At 47.4% G+C, this 27,215-nt stretch overlaps 1 protein-coding gene across 1 annotated transcript in view; it reads left to right on the top strand.

Moving 5' to 3' along the window:
• The window catches only part of RNLS (renalase, FAD dependent amine oxidase), a 54,570-nt gene extending 28,230 nt beyond the window's left edge, over positions 1 to 26,340 (top strand). The window contains exons 5-7 of the mRNA XM_066191727.1: positions 15,342 to 15,515; positions 22,365 to 22,540; positions 26,030 to 26,340. Of these exons, the coding sequence (XP_066047824.1) occupies positions 15,342 to 15,515; positions 22,365 to 22,540; positions 26,030 to 26,203 (524 nt within the window). The 3' untranslated portion in view covers positions 26,204 to 26,340. The remainder of the gene's footprint in view (positions 1 to 15,341; positions 15,516 to 22,364; positions 22,541 to 26,029) is intronic.
• Positions 26,341 to 27,215: the final 875 nt, after the last annotated feature.

The raw sequence follows: 27,215 nt of genomic DNA, 5'->3' as shown, positions 1-27,215 counted from the left end.
GTGCTCATCCCAGTGCTCCCAGTGCTCCTGCCAGCACTCCCCACAGTGCTCCCAGTGCTCCTGCCAGCACTCTCCACAGTGCTCCCAGTGCTCATCCCAGTTCTCCCAGTGCTCCTGCCAGCACTCCCCACAGTGCTCCCAGTGCTCCTGCCAGCACTCCCCACAGTGCTCCCAGTGCTCATCCCAGTGCTCCCCACAGTGCTCCCAGTGCTCATCCCAGTTCTCCCAGTGCTCCTGCCAGCACTCCCCACAGTGCTCCCAGTGCTCATCCCAGTGCTCCCGGTGCTCCTGCACAGGCTAGCCTGCCTCCAGCTCTCCCTGCCTGGCTCCTGTCCTGGCCTCAGCCCCTTGCCCAGGCCATCAGGGCTCTGGTTTAGTCTGTGTGCACATCAGGGTTGGACCACTGTGTTTCCTGTCCCGGAGTTTGCCCTAGGAAGAACCAGACTCGCTGACAGGGGGTCAGGGAGTGTCACTGATCCACCTTAGATACAGGGCTGTAGTTGGGGAAGTTGTGTTTGGATCTGGGCTCGCATCCAGGCTGGCACAGGAGGGGGAGGGAGAGAGGGTGCTTCTACTTCCTAAGATCTAAACGACTTCCTAGCATCTAATCTAAACCTAATACCTGCTTTTAACCTTCCTGTCTTCACTTAAGGCCATTCCCCCTTGTCCTGTCACTCCATACCCATGGGAAAAGTCCTTTTGCAGCTCTCTTGGAGCCCCTCTAGGCTGCTGATGTGACAGGAGAGACTTCACACGGGTCTCCCAAATTGTTTAAAGTTTGAAAGATTGTCCAGTCAGTGTCTCTTCACTGGCCTGTCACAGGCCGTCCCTTCCTTCACATTCTGTGTTGAGCCTGCTCTCTCAGATGACAATAAAGCGCACGCAGTGCGTTCCCCTCTGGCGCTTCAGCAGAGAAATTCATGCAGAATTTGGGATGGTTTCCAGAAACCATCAAAGATGGAACACCTGTTAATTAACCACCCACTTCTGAAAACTTTTCTTTCCAGTTGTTGCCTCTTGAAGTGTTTTTCTGGGGCTGGCTGATCCTCTTAGAGATGGGAATTCTCTCTCTAAAGTGCTGAGCCGCCTTAATTATCCCATCTCCCAGACATCTTTTTCCTCCAGCTCCTTTATAAGGGCAGAATTCGTTATTTCAGGATGCATCTGATGAGTATTGTAAACAGAAATTTAGGCTCTCCTCCTGCTTGCTGCTCCAGCTTCCTGCATGGAAGGTGCAGATTGTGCAGGGCTGCCCACCAGGCAGACTTTGTGCCATTAGCAAGTTCCCTTTGCCATTTACTTTCCAGCAATCAAATTGTTTGTACACTTTTAAACTTCTTGCTAATCTCTGCTGGAACCCCCTAAAAATACCCACTGGCAGCTCCTCACCCATTTCATCGGACCAGGGAATCACAGAATGGTTTGGGGTTGGAAGGGACCTTAAAAATTATCCCCCTCCAACCCCCTGCTGCGGGGCACCTTCCATGAGATTCAGTTGCCCTAAGCCCTGTCCGAGCTGGCCTGGAAAATTTCTGCATTTTTTGTATTTTTAGTGTATTTTAGCATCTCTCATCTCCTGAATAATTTTTCAGCTTGGGTTGTGTATCATCTCAGCTTTTTTTTCTGAAAAGGTGGAATGAACTCTGAGCTTGCTTGGGGCTGCTGGTGGTGCTGAGCGCTCAGTTACAGAATATAATAACTTTTCAAGGTACTTTTGGTAGAGAGCTCTGTTACGGTTCTGCAGTTCAGAAGAGTAAATAAAACACGCAGAGCATATTTGGGAGGAGAACAGCAGCTCCCTGGATGATTCTTTTCAGCAGTTGCAGTGGAAATCTTTAAAGAGACTTTTCAGACATTTAGCACCGGCCAAGGCGACTTGAATTCTTAAACCGCGTAATCGAAAATAAAATACCCTGCCAGTTCAGTAAAAGGATTCATCCCATTGTTTCTCCTAAGTTTAGGGAGACAGAACATCTGGCATGGGAATGCACAGAAGTGTCAGTCTCAGTTGTGAGCCTTCCTTCTGGACTGCCTCTCTCTGAAAAGCTCAGTTCCGTGTTTTCCTTGTTTAGTTCAAGTTTCTCTCGCTTTTTGAAAGCTGGTTTTCCCTAAACACTTCTTGTTTGTAAATCTGTTACCTCTTCTGTATTTTCTGTTGTTTTTTCCTCCTGTCTTACTGCCTTGTATTTAATGTTATTTTTCTTCTGTACATACTGCCTCGATTCTCATCTGCTCTTTTGCTTATTTCCCTGCTCCTTTATCCAGTCCCAGTTTCTTCCCTTTTTTCTCCTGCCTATCCCTTTGTATCCACTTCAGATTCTTCCGTTTGCAGTGCTGGAACACATCAGAAATTATGTTTTCCCCCTCTCCCTTGCCCTTTCAGTTACTGAAATATGCACATAAGAATTCAAATGGGCTTCTAAAAATAGTAAAAGGATAAAACTGTTTGTTTCAGCTTTTCAGTCTTTGCTTTATTAGAACTTCTGGGAGGAAAGGCCCAGAAAGTCTAGAACTAACTCAGCTGCAGGGAACAACAAAAAAAAAAAGGCGGAAAAAAGAAGAAAAAAAAAAAAAAAGGCAGAACAAAACCCAGAAAGAAATATGGCCACAACTTATTTGATTATAAAACACCCAGAATAAAACAAAAGCCCCACATCTCACGTGTGCTCTGTCTACGGATAGCGTCAGTGTGGCGTGTGGAATCCTAAGTGGCATTTTATATCCTGAGTCTCTTTATTTCTGTGAGGAGGTTTTTTGTGTTTTGCACAGTTCTGGTGGTTCGTATTAAACCCAGCAGAACTTGGTGTGGATTTAACAAAGGAGTGGTTTGGCAGGGCCATTTTTAGAGAAGTTGAGAGTCCCATAAATTGTAAAATATCTGATGGATGAGAATTTCTTCCTGCAGGAAATGTCTGTCCAGTAGTGAAGTCCTGGCATTTTCCATTGTCCAATAGCTTCTTCTTCCCCAGCAAGAGGATTTGCTTTATAAGACTGCTTAGATAATTCTCAGATGAAAGTAAATGGATTTGATTTTTATCATCATCCTGTACACAATATTACGAATGTTAAACTTTAAATTCCATCCAAATTTGGATCTGTAGATGTTTATGACGTGATTATAAAGATCCCCAGCCCTGGGATGCTCCAGCGTTATGTAGCTTTATCTCAGGATGAGGATTCCTGAAACTGCGTGTCCCAGATTCTCCTGAACTAATTATTACAGTGCAGAAACCTTCTAAAAATAAACTATCTCATTAGATACAAGGTTTTGTAACAACTTTTCTCTTTGGAAGTATTTTCCTCTTGAAAGAATAAACTTTATGGCTTTATTTCCTTCCCCGTAACCCCCTGAAGTCCTGGTAAGGCAGACAGGCACATTTACTGGAAAGTGTTTGGGGTGAATTAAAGGCTGAGACAGGGAGCTGTTAGATGTGATTAGGCAAAAGATGATAACCAGAAAGCTTCTAGTGCCAGGTTAGTGGAGTTCTGTGTTTGCACAGGCACAGTTGCGGTGGATTGTATTAGGCAAATATTTCTTTTCTCTGGTGATGAGGAGGGAAATGAGTGTCTTTGCCTTGTGTCACATCTCTGAGCACCTCTCTACCTCATCCCCTACTTCCTCCCCTTTAAACCTACTGCACCGCCCTCGTGCTTCTCTTACAGGTATTGACAAACCAAGCACAGGATGAAAGCTCACCCTCTGAAATGATTTGTATGCCTTTGGAAGCATCGGCTTGAAAGCCTCGTTGGGAGTTTAAATTACATTTAAATGGATTCAGTGTTTCAGCTCGTGATGGGAAGATTTCTCCCAACAGCAGAAAATCACAGACTTCCTCCAAATATAATTTAGTCTTTTTTTTTTTTTTTTTGCAAATATTTGTGTGTGATTTGTCATGAATTTTCTAGCCCCACTGGCATGCCTCTGTGCCAGTGCCTTTCCTCCCTTTCTCACTGGTAACTTTGTCATCCTGATCCTTTTGCCTTTTAGTCAGGGGTCCCATTCCACAGCAGGGGGTGACGGGAACAGTAGGATTTGATATTTCGGGAGTTTTCAGCTCACCCATCCGAGGGATGACATAGAACTTTATCAGATGGGGAAAAAACATCTTCTTGCTTCAACTCTGCTCTCCTGAGGGGCTTCAGGATGGTCATAGAATCTCAGAACATTTAAGAGTTGGAAGAGACCTTAAAACTCATCCCATTCCACTGCCTGCCATGGGCAGGGGCACCTTCCACTGTCCCAGGCTGCTCCAAGCCCCAAAGTCCAACCTGGCCTTGGACACTTCCAGGGATCCAGGGGCAGCCACAGCTGCTCTGGGCACCCTGTGCCAGGGCCTGCACCCTGCCAGGGAACAATTCCTTCCCAAGATCCCATCCATTCCTGCCCTCTGGCTGTGGGAAACCATTCCCACTTGTCCTGGCACTCCTTGTAAAAAATCTCTCCCCATGTTTTTTGTTGTCTCCTTCAGGCCCTGGAAGGCCACATTTAGCTCACCCTGAATGGGGTGGTTCTCCCAGTTGAGAGGTTCTCCTCTCCAGGCTGAACAATCCCATTTCTCCCAGCCTTTTATACTAAGACTGCCTTCAAACCCATTTTCTCTTTGGGATTTATTCTGTGCTGTATTTTTTTTTTCCTTCTTTGCTTTCAGACTGGTCCATGCTTTCCTGTGGTGGAAGCAGGATAGATTGGGTAGCTGATACGGTATTTCCTCTAAGGAATCATCTCCATGAGGGAATCATTCTTTGCGAATTTAATGAAAGAAAACCATACTGGATTATATTTTTCTTTGTACCATCATGGCTTGCATCTCTTAGGGAAGTCAGGTGTCCAACTTACTTCAAGATATTGCAAAATACCCATCAGTATCCCCTGAAGTTCTGGTCAGGAGAGAGTGGAAATGAGCAGAGCTGGTAGAGGACCCATCTGAGGATGGTAAAATACAGAGGCAACTTCAGGCCAAACCCCTGGAACGAAGAGAAGCAGCCTGGAAGCATTTAAGCTAAATTGTGTGACAGATAGAAACTCAGAGTCATTAATAATATCAAGAAAGGGAGGCTGTTTATGATGAATTGAGAAAACAAAGCTTAACGCTGAGAATTAGCAGTAGAATAGACGTCTAGAAATTCCCTGCAGATGTGTAAGGTCATTTAGTTCTCCAGCAACCATTTTTCTTAACTAAGTAAAGCAGCAGACAGATCCTTCAGTACTTAACACAGTCTTTCCTTACCAGTAGGAACCATATGGGAACCATAGCTGGACTGTCAGGGAGGAGGGGATGGCAGCAGAGCACTTCTTGGCCGTGTCTTCCACTTCAGTTCTGCTGTTCAGGGAGGAGTGTGATTGATCATTCCCACGCCATCAGGAGGAAGAACACGATAATTCAGTTTTCACACGAGCAAACCTGTGCCTCGGGAAGGTGGCCGTGGTGCAGGTCAGTGTGGGAGGAAAGGAGGTGGATGAGGAGCTCCTGTTCAGGTTCCTCCTCTTCGTGCATCCCCCCTGGTGTGCCTGCAGCTCCAGCAGTGCATGCACTGGTGCGTGCAGCATTCCAGAGCTCCAGAGGTGCCCGTGGGGTGGATGGCCAGAGGCACAGAGGCTCAGTGGCCTGGGATTCCTCAGCCTGGAAGAGACAGCTGCATTGTGTTAGGAGTGTAGAGCTCTCTTCCAGCACAGGCACTGGAAAGCCCAGGAAGGCTGTTTGGAGTGACTCAGAAAATTTCAAAAAGCAGAGGTCTGAGTAGAGGTGATGCTGGAATTTACTAGTCTGGCCAGAATGGGGGGGAAAAAAGTCCCCTAAAAGTCACCCCAAGGTGGTTCTTTTCAAAGTTGAATGCAATTTCTTTGACTTTTTATGTGCACAGCTCTACCCTGTATTCCTTCCTTCTGCATCCTCCTGGTAATGAACCAGATGCACTTTAAAAAGAGAAGAAAATATGTTAATATCTTGTCTTAAGTGGAAATTTCCAGAGGCCAGCTGAATCCTTCCTCAATAATTAATGCCTGAAAGCATTTTCCTGCAGTTCTTATTTAAATGGAAATAGCTTTGGTGTCTGATATTGTGAGGCTGCAATGCGCTGCCTGGTATTGCTTTACGGGGCTTGACACAAGCTAGGAAGCAGGGAAGTGTTTCCAGGAGTCTGTCTTTACTGTGACCTTGTGGGAGAATCCCACTTACTGTGTCCCAGCCCCACAGGCCATTAGGGTCTTGCACGAGGAGCTGCAGCCCAGAAACCACAAACATCAGGCAGATCTAATTCAATTTATTTATGTGTTTCTTCGGCCCGAGTCACAGCGCGGAGCAATAATCCAACCTCTTGCTTTGCTGCCTTGAAAAGCTTTTAATGCTATTTCAGCAACTGGTCTAATATTTAAAGAAAATAAATCCTCTTGGCTTTATTATTCAGCTCAATGCTGTGTACCGTAGGTGAATAAGTTATTTGCTAAACGTTTTATGATGGTGATTATGTAAGCAATGAGCTTTTACGTTTTGGCACCAGAGAGCACCAGAACTGTGTGTAGTACTTTGTGACTTGATGTAGGAAGGAAGCTTGATTTGCAAATTAATCCAGTTTCATCTTCCTGCTGTGCCATGTCATTACAGAGGACTTAGAAGAGCTTCCTTCCTACATCAAGTTACTGAGTAACTTCTGCAAATTAATTTGCAAATTAATCCGGGGGAAATGTGACAATGAGCTTTATTTTTTATAGCCAAACTCTTCCAAGTCTCTTACCTCAAAGGTAATGTCTTTAATCTATGTAGAGATCCCCGAATAAATTAGATTTTCTCGAAGATGTCTTCAGTTTCTGTCAACATCAGTGCCAGCCACAGGAGCTAGTGGGCTCTGTGAGAATAGCACACTAAAAATGTGGTTTAGTATGGAAACTGGATTTGCAGCCCTGCTAATCAGAGTCCTACAATGGCCTGCCATTTGTATAACCTGCATCTCCCTCTAAATGCTTGCAAAGCAGGAACTGGAATGTACACGTGCATTTTATTTTTTATTTGGATTTTATTGACTAATTTCTCAGGGTTCTTTCTAAGTGAATCTAATTTCTAGGCATGTCCAAAATCTCCTGGAAAATTCTGGGGGTCTTAATTCCTTCCTTGCTGGAAGGAGTTACTCTCTACTGGTGGCTCCACAGCCAAACAAAACTGGAAGAAATTCCCCAGCTGAAATGTGGGCATTTTGAACCATGACAGGCCTGCCTTCCTTTCCCCAGGCAGGTTGTGCTGTAACCACAGGAAGGGTTTGGATGGTGCAAAACACTCAGTTATTGTCTTCTCCTTTAGTTCTACTTGCTTATAAATGTCACATCCTGTTCTTCCCAGGGTGGAAGCTTAGCAGAGGTTCATATTTTCAACTGTCATTAATTTTGGATCAAAACCATGGATGCAATAACCCACGGGGAGCTGCATTTCCTTGCTGTGGTGCGTGGGCGTTGCACGACCAGATTTTGGGTTGAGGGTCAGCCCCTGCCCTCACAGCTCAGTCCTCCAAATAACCAGGCTGAAAAGTTATTTTCTTCGTTAATACAAATACAAGGAAGTGTGAATCTAATGTCAGCATGTGCATTAAATGCACCTAGGAGTGAGCACGCTGGCTGAAGAGAACAGTGTGCAGCTCCTTGGCTGTGTAAAAATCAACTACGGAATTGGGGATGGAGGATAGTGGTTTGCCAAATATAAAAATTGAATTGTCTGTTAAAAGTAACAAAAAATATTATTGCTTTGGATCAGAGTGGTTTTTTTTATTAAAAAAAAAAAAAAAGAAGTAAGGGTTGAGCTTTGAAGTGCTTGGCAAAGATGCTGTGGAGCATCTCCTCTGGTTCCTCATCTCTCTTCTTTTCTGCCCTTCCTCTGGGAGACAGGAGTGGGTGGCTCTCAGCCCTTGTGCCAGCTTTGCCCCCTGTTCTAGCAAAGGTGCAGTTCCATTTCTCTGTTGGTTCAAAAGCTGACTTGCACTTGTGCGGTTGTTCAGGAGATTAATGGAAATGTTTCTTGTGGAAATGCAAGGTTTTAGTTCAATGCTGAGTGAAATACTGAGGACAAGGAGCAGTGGCCATAAACTTAAACACAGGAAGTTTCACCTCAACAGAAGGCAGAACTTCTTTCCATGAGGGTGGCAGAGCACAGGAACAGCTGCCTGGGGCGGGGGGGGGGGGGGGTGGTGTTGAGTCTTTCCCTCTCTGGATTCATTCCAAGCCCACCTGGAAATGCTCCTGTGTCACCTACTCCAGGTGACTCTGTCTTGTCGAGAGGTTGGACTAGATGATCTCCAGAGGTCCCTTCAACCCCAACTCTCCTGTGATTCTAAGAATTCCTAATAATCTCACCAAGAGCAGCTGATGGACAGTTATCCAAGCTTAGTTCTCAAAACCGTAAACTTCATAAAAAACTTCCTTGTGCTGCCTTTTTCTCTCTTTTCCACTTCACCATCTCCATTTCCAAACGTGCCTTTCCTTCATGTGCCACGGACTTGAGATCAATGAAGCTTTGTGCCAAGTGAGCCAGGGCTGCCGTGATTTGAAGTAGAATAAAGCAGTTAGAACTACCCTCTCACAGAGGTGAGGAACGTGTCGGATCCGAGCAGGATTATTCCAGCAGTGGGAAGAATATCATGACAATGACTGTGTTTAGTGAACTTCAAAATGAAGGTTCTCTCCATGTTCTTAGATCAACTTGTTGGCCTTGCTGAAACGCATAATGGATGGAGCAGGGGAAAAACCTCCATCTTACCACTCTTAGCTTTGTTTTTGCGTGTAGGTCAGCTTTTTTGTTGCTGGATTTCAAATTTCGACGTCACTTTCTTGCCTGTCTTCTCAAGCTATTTCAGTGCAGACACAGGCATGGCTGTCTTTGACTGTTACCGCTGCCTTTAAAAAAAAGCCAAGAAAACAACAAACTTCTGAGCTGTTTGATAAGGAAGCTGGACTTAGAGCCGAAGCCTTTCTCATAACCTCTGCTCCCTCCCACGCACAGCAGCAGCAGGAACAGGCTGCGTCTCGAAGCGGTCAGCGCGGTGGCAGAGGGCCAGTGGCATGGTCACTGTGGCCTGCAGGGCCTGTCCTTTGTCCCCACGCAGCTGGGGGGCTCAGGGCGGCAGCTCCTGACTCTGGAGAGCAGCGGGAGAGGTCTCTGCCAGCCTGCTGGGACAGGAGAGGTGATTGTGATAATGTGCCGACCTGAGTAAGTCACATCCCGAGCAGAGCTGTGGCAGCTGTGACAATAAACTGTCCCTACAGATATTATCTGAGCTGCCCATTCTGCTGGGTGAATCTCTTGAGATGCCTTAACTTGATACCTGAGCTGAAAATATCTTTGTAGCCGTTTTACCACAGTTTCCTTTCTAGCTTTTAGAACAGTGGTGGTCACTGGGCACTTAGAGATGCCCTGTCACCAGCTCTGTCTGAGTGATGCGTGTGGATTTGCTGCAAGTAAAATCTTAAGCAAAGCGGTCTGAGGATATCACAAAACCTTGGTCAGTGGTAGGGTTTCTGAGGGCATAGCTGTGGTCACTGCAATAATGTATGAGAAAAAAATGAAGAAGGTGGAGAATTTCAGGTTCTGGAAGCTGCAGAGTGGCTGGGTAGTGACGAAGTCACAAAGTTCAAGCCAGGCTCTAATACAATTTCCATCAAAATGCAATTATTAGAATAAGAAGTGAAGGAAGTTTTTACAGTAAAGGAAGTTAAAACAAAAAAGAGTAATCTTCTGAAGTAAAAAGTCCGGCATCTTCATATATTGCTGTTTTAATAGCACTTCCATTCCTTAAAAGTACTGCCGAAGGGTTGTAGGTTTTTTCCTTACTGCTTTGGTGGCCGGTCAGGTCTGTTTAGCTCTAGATTTACAGTCACCTTGGCAATACCTTCATAAGTGATTTCGAACACACCAGGCAGTAGCTGCTGTGCACTAAAGCAAAAGGTACTTCTGGCTGTTTGTTACCTTTTTTTGGAGCTGCTGATTGTCAGGATGCAAAACCCCCTCTGCCACTCGGGCAAGACTGGCTAGTGAAACAAAGTGAGGGTTTTCCCTCTCGTCCCTGGAAGTCTTTCAAACCAGGGCCTCGGTTTCTTGGCCCAAGTTTGCCCACACGCCCTTAGGGTCATGCAAGAGCTGGATCCAGGCGTCCCAGCTGAGCTCTGACGTTGTGTGGTGACTTCATGGGGAGATGAGTCTCCACAAGCTCTTAGCAGCACTGAATTAGCAGGAGTGAGACTTGCCAAAACGAGCGTTGTTTTAAATACATCTCACATCGCAGCATCTGGTTTCTCCCTGCAGTCCTGACATGGTTTCTCCCTGAGCCCTGCTCTGACCCATTGTGGCTCTTGCCCATCTCTGCTTGCCTCGGCACAGGGTGCCCAGAGAAGCTGTGGCTGCCCCTGGATCCCTGGAAGAGTCCAAGGCCTGGCTGGACAGGGCTTGGAGCCACCTGGGATAGCAGAAAGTGTCCCTGCCCATGGCAGGGGGTGGGAAGAAATGATTTATGAGGTCCCTTCCAACCCAAACCAGTCTATGATTCCATGATATTGCAATCTCCTCCTGCACTTTCTGGCAAAGGAGTAGAAGTCCGGGATTAAACCTTGATCAGCCCAGTCGGTTCCTGGCCGTCGGAGCAGCTGGGTTTATTTTTGCCTCGCTGGCTCTGTGGTGGGAGGCTGGGCTCCCTCCTGCATGCCTGGATGGCGTGGTGCCCGTGCTCCCAGCCTGCCAGCTCCAGCCTTGGCTATCCTCTGTCCTGCTGGCCCTAATGCGATCTCTGGGTCCTCTCCTTCCCACAACACGAGTGAGGCAGCGAGGTGACATTAAAGCCCTGGAACGGCAGATAAAAGGCCCTGCCTGTATTTATTGAGTGTTACAGATAAGTAATCCACTCTGCTGTCAGTGTCTGCAGAAACAGCAAATAAAGTATACATGCCCCTTGCTTTGATGTGATGAAATCTCCAGAGGACACTCACTTCAGTGGCGCTCGCAGTGCAGCTGTAGCTGAATCTTGCAGTGGAAAATACGAGATTTTCATGTCTTCATGCATTGCTTTAAAAATATCACTGTGGCTGTATGCTGGGCAGTTCTGTGTTCTGAAAGCTAGGGTTGTTTTGTTTTGTTTTGTTTTTTTCCAAAATGTTATTAAAATCATCTTAACCGTTTTTGTTGGAAGGAGAAAAATTAATAGTTATTTTGTGGTTTCGTACCCAGCGTTAAAACAACAGTCTGGTTTTCATTTAAACCAATAAAAGTATGGAAATTCAAAATGAAGGTTCTCTCCATGTCCTTAGATCAACTTGTTGGCCTTGCTGAAAGGCATAATGGATGGAGCAGGGGGAAAACCTCAATCTTACAACTCCTAGCTTTGTTTTTGCATGTAGCTCAGCTTTTTTTTTGTTGCGGGATTTCAAATTTGACGTCACTTTCTTGCCTGTCTTCTCAAGCTATAAAAACTTCCTCGATTTGGTAAATGTGCAGCTGCTTAGAACCCAGTGAACCACAGTCATTTCTTGTTGGTTTTTTTTCTTTTTTTTTTTTTTAAAGAACTGAACCAGTAGTGAAGGAAATTAGTTAGCAAACACACATCAGTAACTGAATTCATGCAGTTTCAAATTTTGGGGTATAAAGCTGACTGGCGGGAGTGAGGGGTTTTAGTCAGCTCAGGTTTATGGTGTGGTCAGAAAGAGACCAGAGGCACAGCTGGGGCACAGAAAACCCCAACCAGCCCCAGGAGAGCAGCCCTGGGATGGGGCCCTGAGTGGTGGGGAATCCCCATCCCTGGGGGTGACCTGGGGCGGCTGTCCTGAGCCTGGCCAGGGGTCCAGGGCCCTCCTGCTTCCAGCCTGCAGGTTCCCTCCCAGCTCTAGTTCAGCCATGGCAGGGCTGCGTCTGGAGGAGCCTTTTTTCACAGAAAGGGTGCTGAGGCCTTGGCAGGGGCTGCCCAGGGAGGTTTGGAGTGCCCATGGCTGGAGGTGTCCAAGGAAGCGCTGGAGGTGGCACTCAATGCTCTGGGCTGGGGAAAAGGTGGACATTGGGCCAGGGTGGACTTGATGGTCTGGGAAAGCTTTTCCAGCCTCAGGGATCCTGGGATTGTGTGAGCTCCTCACCAGGTGAGCAGCCTGTTGCTGTCCCCAAAACACCTGCAGGAGCTGGGCACTGCAACAGGCTCAGCCTGGCTGTGACTCCATCTCCTCAAGGCTTGGGAAAGTCGTTTCTTCCCAAAGCTGTTCCTTCCCTAAGCCACTGTGTAGGAGCTGCCTTGGCTGCTTACAGCCCTTTGGTCTGGGAAGTCACAGCCCTGGAGCTGCCTGCCTTCCCTCTTCCCCCGTCTCCTGGCCTGATCGGCTGGGCTCACGTCCTTCCTTCCTCGTCAGCATGTGCTGATGGCAGTGGATGTGCCATTAGTCTGTTTACTCAGCCAGCATCCAGCCCAATCCAACTGGTTCAATGCCATGGCAGAAGCAAGTTGGGGTGGTAACAAACCTGCTGAAACCCTTTTTGCAGCTTTCCAGGGCATGAAATCACTATTGCAGTTTTCTTCATATTGATGGGTAAATCTCTTTCCTCTGTGTTTTCTCTTAATGACTGTTTCGGCACTGGGTGCTATCGCAGTGAGCTCTCTAATGCTGCAAGGACAACCTTCAAGGCACGGTGGAATGCCTTGTTAAGCCCTATCTCCACTAATTCCACAAAATCTCCTGCACTTCCCCCATCATTCCCCGGCCAGGCACCGTGTGTAGGTGTCTGTTTACGCCTGACAGAATCTCAGCTCACCCTTCATTAGCTCTCTGCTGTCCAGCATCCATCCCAATGACCCCATACACCTCCTGAAGCTTTATAGCTGGCAGAGACAGCTCCGTAAGACTCGAACAAGATACTTCAGAGCCAACCGGCCACCTCAGCTTTGGCAGCACTGAGTGTTGCGAAGGTTGTACCTGCTCAAGGACTCCCTGTTATAAACCTGAAGCAAATTCCTTCCCTGAGGAGCATGGAAGCTCAGCGCCGTTGGGGGGAATTTGCTTCACAAGCTGGAGGAGGTCTTGTTTATTTTCCTTTCCCCAAGGGAAAAGGAGTAGCCAGAGTAACCTGGACAAAGGGTAATGTTTTAGATGGGATGTTACAACTTGGTGTTTGTTTGCTTGTTTATAGGAATTTTATATTCTTTTGAAGCACAGCAAGAATGTGCGGTGCATGGTGCTTGTTTGTGGCGGCTGTAAGGAGGGGCCTGGTGGGGATGGACATCTGGGAGCCCAGCTGGGCACAGCTCCTTCCTGAGAGGAGATGGGGTGGGGGGAATTCTGTGAGATCTGTCCCCTCTGCTGTGTTTCATGTGTTCAGGAGCAGCTCTGCTCCTTGTCTGGGCTCCTGTGCTCTGCCAGGAGGAACTGGGACAAGCCCCAGGGAAATCGCTCACGCTGCTGTTCCCGCTTGGAAAAGAGCCCCGGGATGGTTCCCGGATGCTGGCACCACGTTAAGCTCACGGCTTGAGCAGGAACTTGGCCCAGGGAACATTTCCAGCAAGGAGGGATGTGCAAGGTCCTCTCCTGCTGCCATCCTTTCCTCCGGGGCAGCCCTCCAGCCTGCCCCACAGCCCTGCCTAATCCCCTGCCTTCCCCTCCAGGCCACACCAGAAATCCCCCTGTCCCGAGGGCTGCAGTCGCTGCAGGGAAGCTGTGGAAGAGGGGGAGGATGTAGGAGGATGGAGGTGACAGCCTGCAGGAGTCTCATGGAGCTGGGACAGTCCTGCCAGTGCCTGGGTCAGCCTTTGTACAGCACAGAAAACTGGGATGGAAGCCAGAGCCCTGCCTGGGGCGTGCCAGGCTGCTCTGGGTCTTTGGCGTGGAGCCCCAGACGCCCAGGACCTCTGCGTCCCAGGGGAGGAAGGAAGCAGAGTGACCTTGGAGTAGATCCCTCTTGGAAAGATCTGAGTGCAGGGGTGAGAGGCAGCTGGACCCCTCAGCTGCTTCTTGGAGGGAGAACTGGAGAGTGAAAGGGAGCTTCTTCAAAGCCCTTCGTGCTCAGCCAGTCCTGCTTCCTCCGTGTGGCAGCTCCAGCACCACCTATTGCCAGATGCCGTATTTCTCCTCCTTTCCTCTCCCCAGTTTTTGTGGCTTGGTCAGTGTTTCTTTCTGCTCTCCCCACTTCTTTGTTCCCCAGCGTATTTGTGGGGGAAATATGAAAAGAAAAGCTACACCCCAAATTTTTTCAGGTTTTGGGTTTTTTTTTTCCTTGGGGTCATTTCGAGGTTGGTTTCTGATGGGGATTTGAGGTGGAATCCGACTTGTGATCCTCTGGTGTGCTGGGCATTAGGTGAGGCTGGTGGGAGAGACCCACCAGGAGCCTCAGCTGGGAGAGCTGGCGGGACACAATCCTGTGCCATGAGTTTGGGATGGCCCTGCTGCGGCAGGGAGGTGGGGCCGGGTCAGCCTGACCCGTTGTGGGATGAGCTGTTCTGTTCTTCACACAACATCAGCTGAACTTTGTCTCTGCCTGTGCTGTTCCAGCTCACAGAAGCCTTGGACATCCATTCAGTCATGGGAGGAGAGGTGTGGAACGGAGTTCCTCAATTAGCCAAGCTGGTGGATTTCTCTGTGGCATGAAATTAAATAGTATTTGAATGCACACGGTGGGGCTAATGCTGCTTTGTGCAGCTTTTTGTGAAGATTATGAAATTGCAGCAAAAAGCAGATCTTACTGTAATTAGAAGATAGAAGAGTTAATCATAGGGAGGAATTAGGATTCATGCTTGCTCTGAAATTTTCTAAACTGCTTTAAAATACCTTCAGCTGAAGGAGCTGAACATCACTTGGAACCTTTTGTGTGCTGAAGTGCAGAGTTTTCTTCATTTGAATTGCTGCACTGGAGTCACAGGGCTCTTTTCCCCAGAGGTTCAGGAGGCTCCGAGTTCATTTTGTTGATATGTGAAGTCATTTCGGTGCTTGTCGAGCCGTACGACCATTCACTTGGTGTCCTTGAGGCAACCTAAGCATTTTATTGCTGTTTATTCACCCCTTGAGAAAAGATTTGAAACAAAAAGTCACCCAAGTCATCGAAGTTTCGAGTCAGAGGCAACTAAGGGGGACTGGGGAGATGAACCCCCAGCAGCTGGGGCAGCGTCGTGTGTGAAGGACACACTCTACATTAAAACTTCATGAAGAGGTGTCCCAGAAAAAAAAAAAAATACTACAAAGCACTAGGCTTAATATTAAATTCTTAGTTTTAGCAGTCTGGTCATTTTCAAGGGGGGGAATAATCAGCTTAACCGCAGCATTCCCATATTTAACGTTCTGAGAGGAGAGGGATTGTCTGATTTTCTTTCTCTTTTTTTTTTTCCTCCTTTTTTTTTTCTCTCCACAGTAATTAATGAAAGTCAAAAGCAGCAACTGGAATCTGTGAGCTACTCATCCCGCTACGCCCTGGGGCTGTTTTATGAGGCTGGGACAGGGATTGCTGTCCCCTGGGCTGCTCAGTACATCACTGATAATCCCTGCATACGCTTCATCTCCATCGATAACAAGAAGCGCAATATAGGTCAGTGCTCCCATTATTCCCCTTAAACACGGCCACAATGGAGGGTGTAGACCATGAGAAATGCTGTTTAATTGAGTGTTGCTATTCTGAACAGAGCGAGCATTTAACTCCAAGCCGCAGCGGATGGCGTTTAATGTCACATTTGGCCCGTAATAAAGCACACAATGAGAGCGGGCCGGCCCTCGGAAAATCAGCCCCCAGCACATGGTTTACGTTACTGCGTTTATGAAACCAGTGTCAGGGGATTGGAGACATCAAAATGTTGCTATTCCAAGAAGGAGCTGGGGTTCCTTTGTTTAAAGGCTGATTCATGCGCTCGCCAGTGTGTCTCCCGTCACCCGTTACTCTACAACTTCTGCTCTTTCCTCCACCAGGCTTGGGAGTGGGAATGAGATGGATGATTGGAGCTGCTCAGCCCAGTTCCGGGTGCTTTTGTGATCAGGGAGAAGTCCCTGAAATGGCTGCACGTGCTCGGCAGGGCTTGGAGAATATCCCCCAAGACAGACCCTTCTCCTCTCTTTTCTGGAGGATGGCAGTTGAGGAAGTGTGTGTTTTATTTATTAAATGTGTTTCACATACCAGGAGTGTGGTGGCATAGAATAGCTCAAGAAAAAAACACTTGCAGACCAATTAGAGTCCCAGAATCCAGCATGGTTTGGCTTGTGAGGGACCTCAAAGACCCAAAGTTCCACCCACTGCCATGGGCAAGGACGTCTTCCACCTGTCCAGCCTGGCCTTGGACACTTCCAGGGATCCAGGGGCTGCCACAGCTGCTCTGGGCACCCTGTGCCAGGACCTCCCCACCCTCACAGGACTAATTCCTTCCCAATATCCCATCCATCCCTGCCCTCTGGCAGTGAGAAGCCATTCCCTGTGTCCTGTCCATCCATCCCTTGTCCCAAGTCCCTCTCCAGCTCTCCTGGAGCTCCTTTAGGCCCTGGAAGGGGCTCTGAGGTCTCTGCAGAGCCTTCCCTTTTCCAGGCAGAGCACTCCCAGCTCGCTCAGCCTTTCCTTGAAGGAGAGATTCTCCATCCCTCTGTGCAAGTGCAAATTTGTTGTTTTCCCTAAGAATTTAGCCTGTTGATCTGAGAAGAGTGAAAACAAAACAGAAGAATGGCTGGACTGGCCAAAATAAGGACGCATCCACCCTGATGTGCTTTCTCCAGCAGGAACTTACAGTGAATATGTGAAAAAAAGAGCACAAGAAAAGCCAAATACAAGAGTGATCTTTTTTCTCTGGCATTGTCTCCTTGTTACTGACAGCGTTCAGCTGGAGATTTTCTTGCATCTGAGATTCTGTTGCCATTGTTGTGTTCAACGAAAAATACCTAATAGGTAATAGGACCTACTGATATTATCCTTACCAGTGTCAAGGAGGAAGTCACCCATACTTCCCCACCTCTCTGCACGTGTGGTCTCAAAGCGCCAGCACCAAGAACAACAAATATGGACTGATGGAATTACCAAACAGCTTGGCTGTCTCCAGATGCAACTGAACCAAGTACAAAGCACATTATTTGGGGCACATTGTTGACAAATATGTAGAAAGTACCAGAACATCAGTGTTGATACATACCTTTCTCACTGAAATTTCCCTTGAACTGGGGGAGAGTTCTGTTTATATGAGCAAATTTTTCCAAGAAGAACAAATTGTGTGTGTGTGTCTCTTCCTAGGAGACAGACTTTAGACAGCGCAGGCAAGGGAGGCTGAACGTGAAATTTATTTACATGTGAAGTCCTGCAACCAAAACACATGAATAAAAAGTTCCTTTGTGCTTGTTTTAGCACATATGCAAGTGGTTTGCATCTGCATTTTTCTTCCTGTGCTTCCGATTGCCCTCCAGAACATTTTGGTGAGAGGCACAGGAGCACTTCGCTGTCCCTTTGAACTCCATTCCACTCGTCGATCTTTCCATTCTTTCGTTCTTCAGCCTTGATTATTTGGACTCATTTGAAGAAGTGGATGGTGACAACCAAAAAGTAAACATTCAGAGGAAGCAGAATTGCTGGGTGAGGCAGCTGAGATCTTCCAGGGCAGTCATCATTCCCAAAAAGCCATCGCTTTCTCCAGTCGTTTCTTCACCTGATATATCCACAGTTAATGGAGGCTTGCCTCACCCTCGCTGCCACCTCAAATAGTAGCTTTTTAATAAACAGCCTTGAACAAGAGAGATCCTGAGAAAATAACTGAGAGATCCTGAGAAAATGACTACACCTGATAGTTGTCCCCTGCAGGAGGTTTGGTACCGGATGATCCTTAATCCATTTTATGATTCTGTGATGCTGTGAGCTTTCTGCTGGGGGCCTCACACGTATTACATCTCCCCAAAGCAGGTAGCCCAGCCCTCGAAGGCCAGAAGGCAAAGGCTGGCCCTCACTGAGGAAGCCCAGGCTGTCCTTGTCACTTGTCTGAGATGTGGCAGTCCCTGCCTGGAGTCAGTAAAGCAGGGACACCCAACTCGTGGGCGTCCCACATTGTGAAACACAAACCGGCTGTGTCGTTGTAACCATGCAGCGTGGAGGGGTTGATCAAGCAGCTTCTCTGATGCCACCAATTCCTGGTGTGCTCAGGAGCCTCCAGGAGGGAAGGCTTTTTCCATCAGCTCAGGATCCCAGCTGCTGTCAGTAGAATCCCATCCCTGCCTGCAGAGGTGATGTTACGTAAGGAAGAGCCCACGAGAAGGAAGCGTGTGCTGAATTCCCCGTGTGGTGTGCATGAATATTAAACACTTCTGTGGGATTGGCTGCCTCGAACACCCCATCCATATTTATACCGGGTCGGGGGGACAGTGGGAATTCTCCAGCATAAATTATTTCTGGAATACCGCAGTCTTTGCATCTCTCTGCATTCCAGGAGGACTAAAGATAGATGACACATAAAAGGGGAAGTGGTTCCTTTCTTTTGCTCCAGGATTGCGTGGTTATGTAATTTAAAGGGAAGATCTGCCTTACAGGTTTTTAGCATTGTATAATTCCTGAGTATCCTCTTTTGAAATTTTGAAATAGAGATTCCTTTCCTTCCTGAAATAAGAATTTTTAGGAAGGTGAAGGAGTTAAAGAACTGTGTAAGTTTTTGCCTTGTTACACAGTTGTGTCGTAATCCTCTGCCAGCCCTGCCTGCCTTTTAGAAAAATAATCAGAAACTGTTGGTAAGGCTAATGAAATGCTGGGTTTCTGAATATAAAAGAGTCAGTGCCATTCTTTCCATGACTCTTCCCAAATGTGCCATGTCAGACAGTAGATTTTGTTCCAGGGAGAATATGGGACCTTAGGAACCATGGGAATTTCTGAGGATAACTGGGGAAGCTCACTGGCCCTCCTTCCAAACAGCAGCGTGGCATTTTGAAAGTCAACCTCCATCTCTCTTGTTTTCAAGCTGTAGTAAAGTTGATCATTGCTCTTTTTTAAACTTTTAGGTAGGCTTTATGAGGCCTGCACATTGACTTCTCTTTTGGCACCGTGTGATGCCTCCCAGGGAGCAGGGATGCAGTTCCAGCCTGTCTGGAGGTGTCCAGCTTCTCTGCTGCCCTCCATGCTGACCCAGCAGCATTTCCTTCTTCCAGGGTTGCTTTGGTGTGGCAAAAGCCCTTTCCCTTCCCCTCCTGCTACCCAGGACCAGAAAGGGGTTCAGATGGTAAAACGCATCTCCCCAGGAAGCTTACAAATTCCTGAGGGTCAGGAAAGAACCACATCTTGGGATCCCTTATGGCTCCAGGTTTGGGGCAGCAATGTGAGAAAAATACTCGATGCTGCTCCCCTAGAATGAGGAGAACATTCCTGTGGGAGATGTGTGCCTATCACATCCATGGACTGTTTTCTGCTGGAGACCAGGTTGTAACCCTTGGACGATCCCTGAGCACTCCAGCCATTCTACAAAACGATCTGCCTTTGAAGCTGGCCCCACTTTTGAGCAGGAGGTTGGTCTAGAGACCTCCAGAGGTTCCTTCCTCCCTCCCAAAGGTCTGTGACTCTGAGGCAGACAGTGTTCTGGTGAGAATTTACTGAACACACTAATAAATGAGCTGGGAAGTGAATCTAAGCCTGCCCCCTCAGCGAAGACAGGAAATTCTTCAAGCTCTGTCTGCCTGCCCAGCAGGTTTTAATGTTGGCACAGCTGAACTAGTAAAAACCTTCCATCCTCTCTGGATGTTTTGTGGATGCATCTGTGGAGCTTGCAAATTGCACTGCAGGTTGTGGCTGCTTACTTTTATGCCTTTATGAAAGTAGATCTCCCTCTCCTGAGGGTCAGTGGGTTTATGGGCTCTGCAGAGTCTGTGAGCCACAGATGTGCTCCAAAATGGCCCTCAGACATGATTTTCTTTCCTAGAATATTGTTGTTTGGGCAAATCCAGTTGCCTTTTGCTTTCCTGGGGATAGTAGGCCTATAGCTGTTCTCCCTGTCTTGGCCAGGTCTCCTCTGACAGGTGAAGAGCAGGTGGGTCCTTCTTAGGGTGCCCCATTAATACAGTCCCAAGAGCACTGTTCTCTGTCCCCATCTTGGCACCTTGAAATCCATTTAACCTGCCAACCCCTCCTTTTCCACAGTTCCTTTTCTAACCTGTCATGCTCCCAGAACATGATAGACACCGTGCAGACCATTTCCCAAATGGATCCTATGGCTTTCATGCTCTGGTGGTGTGCTCTCTCCTAAGGGGACTTCAGGCCCGGGGGTCACATCTCATTTCTAAAGTTCTTTTTCAGTTTAGGGTCTCTGAACCCTGACCTTGGCATAGATGCACCACAGCAAAGTAGATTTTGCACTTTGCCAGGAAGAGTATTTTGGTGGGCAGATGATCCACCGTGAGCTTTCTCCAAGAACATTATTTCATTGTTGTAATGATAATTCCATATGCTTTATTTTATTGTAATTTCTCTGTCTCACTCCTTCCCTGAGAATGATGGTGGGGAGGACCTGGCCACCACAGGAATTGATCTTAACACCCCGAGTACCATCTGACAACTTGCAAGGGCAGGAGGAGATCCCTGTGGGAGGACCTGGCCCCCCAGACTGTTCACGTTGTCACTGCCTGGAGCAATTCACCCACGACCCTTTTCACCCCCCTGTGACAGCGACAGCAGCTGGACCAGGACACCACAGTTCTGCACTAAATGTGTTGCTCAAAGCTCAGAGCCACCTTCCTGACACCAGATGTCCTTGGGCTGCAAGCCTCTGGGGCTGGGGAAGTGGCCCTGGGCTCTGTGCTCTTCTCCAGGGCACCTTTTATTAGCCTTATCCTTTTTCTGGAAGATAATACTCCCAACAGGCTTCACCCTGTGTGAATTCTCACTGTCAGCAGTCTCCCCTTTTCCTACACAGCCTGCATGATTCCTCCAGCTGGGAATTGATGACGAGTGTGGAGACAGTCCCAAAACATTCAGAAGCTGATGGCTCCCGCCTCCTGCTCACAGTCCAGAAACTTTTCCCCTCATTCCCAGGTTCTAGGTCAAGATTCAGTTTTCCGTCACTCAGGGCCCTGTCCCAGGGGTGCTCTGCTCACACAGGAAGGGGTTCTTGGTCTTCTTGGTCTTCTGTCCCTCACCGTGTCAGCAGAGAGAAGGGGAAGGAAAGTCTGAGTAGCATTTCTGATGCCCACAGAGATACCTGCTGTGGTAGCTGTGAAACCAGAAAACATCTTCCCACCCTTTTTGCCACGTTTTCACTGTTTTCAAGAGCAAGGGTTGGCTGAGCTGGCCCACCCAAGAGAGAGACTCAGAGAAGGGTTCCTGCCGCAGGAATTTAAAGCTGTGGCTTTCACACTTGGAGATTTGGTACTGCTGCACCTCTGAAGTGATCAGGCCAGGACAGGGAACTGGCCAGAGAAAGACATTTTGGTTGCCTTTGGAAAGCTGGAATGTGTCATCTTCCCAGAGGTGATTTCTGGCTTGAGGAGCTGGAGATTTCTCCAGTGGCAGATAAGGAGTCTATCAAGCTTGGTGCCTAACAGCCAGAATGGTCAGAAAGCGTTCAACTGCCTCTTCTTTGGTGGATTCCTTGGTCAGAAAACACTCGTTTGCTGAAACTAAAATGTTCTAAGAATTCTCCAGTTGAAGCAAAGCTCTAACCAGGAGTGGCTTTCTGCTTCCAAAGGAGGGAGTTGCTGGGTAAGGGAGTGAGAGGGAATCACTTAATTGGACAGCCAGCTCAGCTGAAATGCAGTATAACCCACGTCGTGTCTTTGCTCCATCCTGCTTGTCAGAGTGGGAATGACTCACAAAAGGATCTCTTGGGTCCTCATCCTACCTTGGTACAGGGAAGTCCTTGAGCCCAAAAATCTGATCCAGGCAAATTCTCTGGCTTTACGTTGTTAGGCCATGTCTGTAAGGTGACAAGCCAACATGCCAGCAGAGACAGGAGTCACCTGCTGCAGAGAACCTGCAGCCAGCCCCACATGTAACAAAGCCTGGCCCTTTCCAAGTCTGCTGGGATCAACGTCAGCACTTGAGCTATGACTCCATGTTCAAAAGATGAGAACGTGCTTTTGTGATAGGGTGATGGTTTTAAACTTAGGGAGGGTTGATTTAGATGAGATCAAAAACGCAGTTTTTTTACATTTAGGCTGGTGAGGCCCTGGCACAGGGTGCCCAGGGAAGCTGTGGCTGCCCCTGGATCCCTGGAAGTGTCCAAGGCCAGGTTGTTGCAGAGATTGTCCTCCTTGACTTGTGTTCTTGTTGCAAACCACTTGTGTTGTTGTTCCTTGTGCTTTTTTCCCATCTGGAAGAACAGGGTGACACCACAGATGTTTTTGCTCTTGCTGACTCCTAGGCCAGAGGCACAATTGTCAGAGTGTGGGGAAGGCAGGTACGAATGAGCAATCCTTCAAAAGCACCTCTCCTCCTTCTTTCTTTCAGAGTCTCCTGAAGTTGGGCCCTCAGTTGTGGTGCACACGACTGTGACCTTTGGAAGCCAGCACCTGGACTCAGACCCTGCAGAGGTGCAGCAGGTCATCCTCAGCCACCTGCAGAGGATTGTGCCCTCCCTGCCTGAACCAAGCAGCATCAAGTGCCAGCGATGGAGATACTCGCAGGTATTCCCTAGTGGGACCAGTCAGCTGGGAGCACCTGCTGGGGCTGCATTTTCCATCCTCAGGAGGCAAGAGGAAAGGGGATGGTTGCTCAATATCCGTAACATATTCTGCCATGTAGGCATTGATGCCTTTGGAAGGCTGACCTGAAACAGACTGGGCAGGGCTGGAGAATAAAGTAGGTATTTATTGCAAGGCCTTTAGGATACACCTTGGGCAGGACAGGGCCTGGCTAGGGCTACACACAAGGTGGACCCAAAATGGTCACAAAATGCACGACCGGGCACGAGGTCTGACATTTTTATAAGTTTTGGTCCATTTGCACATTGGGGTTTAATTGTCCAAATTACAGCTTCAGGTTGTGAGGTCCCATCCTTCTTGTTCCTCTCTTCAGTCCACTGTTGTTTGTGCTTTTTGGCCTGAAAGGTGTCCTTGCTCTTCAGCAGGAAAAGGATTTGTTTTGTCTCCCTGCTCTGTGAAGAGAGCTCACTGGCACTCAATATGAGGCTCAGAACTGCACCCCTGGACAGCACAGAATGTGAAATACATGAAAGCTAAAACTTAAGGCATCACCATGAGCAGCATCCAGGGCTGGCCAGCAAAAGCCAGGTCATTTTTAGCCATTTTTTAAAAATTTAGGGCCTGGCTCAGTGGTGAGTTCTGCAGATCCCTTGCTAAGTGGGGGTAGGAGTAGCGTACAGGAAGGAAGTAAATCCCACGTAATTCGGTGGGATTTTCAGTGGTATTTTAAAAATCATGACTCAATGCATCTCTCTGCATCCAAAAGTATGTGGTATTATTAGCAAAATTCCCACCCTACCACAGAAGAGCAGCAGTACAGACGCACTAATTGTTATTATTTGATTTGGCCCAGCTCAATTTAATAGAAGGTTATGCGAACAGTATTTTAAAGTAAACTACCTAAGGGTAATAATAGCAAAACTGTGTATATTTTGCTGTCTTCTTTTAAAAATCCAAGGAAATTGTTGGCGATTTCCTGAAGTATTGGAGTGTATATCCATGTTTACCCAAAGCCTCTCAAGTTAAATTACGTTGGTGAATTTGAACGTGGAGGTTGATGCAAAATATTTACTTCTAAAGCAGTCTACGAAAAATTTTTCCTTTTTTGAAGTTGCTGTGGATGGCTGTTGTGGAGTCTGCTCATACCCCTTGATCTGCATCCAATTTGGGAACCTGGTCTCCTTAGCACAAAGTTTATTTTTCTGCGAGTAAAGTATTGGTGGATTGCAAAAGCAACCTTAGCCCATGGATATTATAATTTTATTAATTAATAAATTATTAATATATTAATCATAATTAATTTTATATAATTTTATTATATTAATATTAATACCCATAGGGTATTAATATTTATATAAAACATATCAAAATCATGGTGTGTTCTCTCAGTTACTCTTCATCAGTTCAGGGGGTTTTTTTTTGGAAAAAACAGGGAGTCACTGTTAAGGTTCCCTGGTTGTAACATCTGGTCTTTTCTCCTGCCTTACCTGCTGAGAACTGCTGGTGCTCACGAGAGCTGTGGGTGGGAAGGGGGAGAAGAGTTGGATCCAGCTCTGGAAAGGGTTCCCAAACCCCATCCAGCTCCTGCTTCTGTTGCTGCTGCCAGCCAGGGCTCTGACTCCAGCAGCTGCTGGTGCCACAGGAGGAATTATCACCAGTCTGTAATTTGGTGGATGAATGTCAATATGTCTTAGGTTGCAAATAAGTCCGTGTAGGTCAAACCCGTTATCTCAATAAAGAGATCTCTAATGCCACCCTATGAAATAATCACTGCCTAAATGAAATATCTGGGGCAGAGCTCCCTCTTTTCCCTAAAGCTCTCTTTACTTTCAATTATAATAAGCTGTTGCCACAGAGGCCAGGGGAACTGATAAGATGGGTGCATCTTTCCCCTGACTCTTTTAGATGGGATTTATCCTACTTGTTAATTAAATCCGGCTGTAACATCCTTCACATGGCCAAACGCAATCCTGGGATTAAAATGCAGACATTACAATTATCCGTGGCAGATGAGGGATTAGGACTTCCAAAATTCTACTGACACTACTTAGCAGCACAGCTGCAATTCTGGATCCCCTTGCTCTAATTATGGTGAAGGCACCATTAGCATTCAGAGCCGACAGCTTCCCGACCCACCGTGTGTCTTTGGCAGAGGCACTTTATATGGAATTGCTGAGGCTGGAGGACACCTCCAGGATCATCAAGTCCAACCTTTGACCAAAATACCAGGAGGGGTAGGAGCTGTTTGGTTCAGCCAGCATCAAATAAACACTGGGTAGCTAAGAAGAAGGGACACTCAAAAAAAGCCTTTTTCTTGCCAAGTCTTTCTGTATTGTTTGTACTGAGCTCGATGTGTAAGAAAAATTCAGGAATAAATTAAGGACTGACTTAAAACTGGTCTGAGGGAGCATCTCTGTGTGGGTTTGCCATATCTGGATAGACTCCTCTGTTAAGCAGAATAAAGGGTAAGGGGCTGCAACTGGTTATCTCAGCTGATTTCCTCCTTTGAAGAGATGCTGGCACCCAGTAGCAGGAAATGCAGCCAGCAACATGAATGTGGGTGCCTTGCTGCTCATCCACACTTGGCAGTGGCAGAGAATGGCTGGCTGGCAGTGGCCAGCTGAGGGTACATTTGAATCAGTGGGAAAATCCCCTGGATTTAACAAGATTCCTTGGAAGCCGACAGTGCCACGAGGGGATACAGTAATGGTTTACTGAGTGGAAATCCAAGAAATGATTAAAAGAAAATGGATACTCTTCTCTATCATGCTTCAGCAGGTTGGGCAGCAGGAGGAGTTCTTTCCTGGATAGGGTGCTGAGGCCTTGGCAGGGGCTGCCCAGGGAGGTTTGGAGTGCCCGTGGCTGGAAGTGTCCAAGGAAGGGCTGGAGGTGGCACTCAGTGCTCTGGGCTGGGGACAACGTGGGCATTGGGCACAGCTGGGACTCCATGGGCTGGGAGAGCTTTTCCAGCCTCGGTGATCCTGGGATTCTGTGATCCCAGAGACAGGAGGTTCCCTTTCCTGTGCACGCCCCACTTTGGTGGTGTGAGATCACCCTGACACCTTTTTAGATCTCTGCACCAGGGTCAGACAAGTCATATCTGCTGAGATGGGCTGAGAATAAAACAGAACAGGCTGTAAAGTTTCCGAATTTCCACGCACAATAAAGTTTTACTCCAATTATTCAACTCCCAGAAATAAGTATTTTACTATGGTACTTTGATGGTTAATGTTTGGATCCAGCTTTTGGAGTGGGAGGCCTGGCTGGACAGGGCTTGGAGCAGCCTGGGATAGTGGAAGGTGTCCGTGCCCATGGCAGGGGGTGGAACAGGATGAGCTTTAAGGTCCCTTCCAACCCAAACCATTCTGTGGTTCTGTGATTTGCTTCTCAGGATCACAGATCTTTCTGGTGTGAAATTCAGGTAAATAAAAGACTTTCTCTTCCCACTCCCTTTATGTTTTTCATTTTCAGGTTACAAGAGCTGTGCCCAATTGTCCAGGACAGATGATTCTTCACACTCAGCCTCTCCTGATCTGTGGGGGTGATGGATTCACTCGTTCCAACTTCGATGGCTGCATAGAGTCTGCCATGAGCCTTGCAGAGGCTGTGAAGCCTCATTTACAGCAATTTCAGTCAGGCTGCTAAACTTCCTCTAGATTTGTTACGAATTTTGCTGTGATGGATTGAATTTAACAACATCATCTTGCAAAAAACAAAGAAAGGAAGATGCATCGGTGTGCTGGAATAATTATTGGGATGGAATTAAATTGAATTTTCCAGGATCTGTGCTGAGAGTGGTTACTTTGATTGGAGTAAGACTTTCCTTGGCTCTAGGCAGAGGCACGGAGCTCCAGGTCTCCTGATACTTTTACAGCCCTTGAAAATTTTGTCAAGGAGAGAAGCCTGACTTGAAGCAGCACAAAATCCATGAAGCTGCGGAGTTTGTTCCTTGGAAATTCCTTATTTACTCCTTGTCTTAGTGACAGGAGAAGGGGGAATGTCTTCCCAGTGCCAGGAGTCAGGGCTAGATGGGATGCTGGGAAGGAATTGTTCCCTGGCAGGGTGTGCAGGCCCTGGCACAGGGTGCCCAGAGCAGCTGTGGCTGCCCCTGGATCCCTGGAAGTGTCCCAGGCCAGGTTGTATTTTGGGGTTTGGAGCAGCCTGGGACATGGTAGATGTCCCTGCCTGTGGCAGGGGGGTGGCTCTGAATGGCCTCAGCAATTACCAACAAATAATTCATTTATTCTAAATGAGATTTTGACTTGCCCTTCCTCTTCAGTTATGTGTCACAAGTCTAGTACCTCTCCACCACAGCACTAAAAATAACAAAATTTAGCAGACATAATTTAAAGGAGTACAATTAGAGGAGTAGAGGAGTACAATTTAGCCTCTGATCTTCCTTATCTTACTCCTGCACTTCACCTAAACCTCACATCCTGTATTGCAGCACCTGACCACTGTGATTTTCTGCTGCCTTTGGCCATTTCTAGTGGAGTATTTTAAGTGACACTAAGAATTTAAGACTTGTTGATTTTAAAAGTAGTCAGAAAACTGGATGTGAGGCGTCTTTGGCTCAACACTGTGGTGTTCATCTCAGATGGTTGTTCTCTGAAGAGCTGTGATGCTCTTTCAGGGGCTTTGTAGCAGCAGCAGCCTC

Source organism: Chamaea fasciata, unplaced genomic scaffold (assembly GCF_029207755.1).
Source record: "Chamaea fasciata isolate MVZ Bird 193981 ecotype frontalis unplaced genomic scaffold, bChaFas1.0.hap1 SCAF_9, whole genome shotgun sequence".
Taxonomy (NCBI): Eukaryota; Metazoa; Chordata; class Aves; order Passeriformes; family Sylviidae; genus Chamaea; species Chamaea fasciata.
The sequence above is the reverse complement of the archived record's forward strand: the minus strand, read 5'-3'. Positions and strand labels throughout refer to the sequence as shown.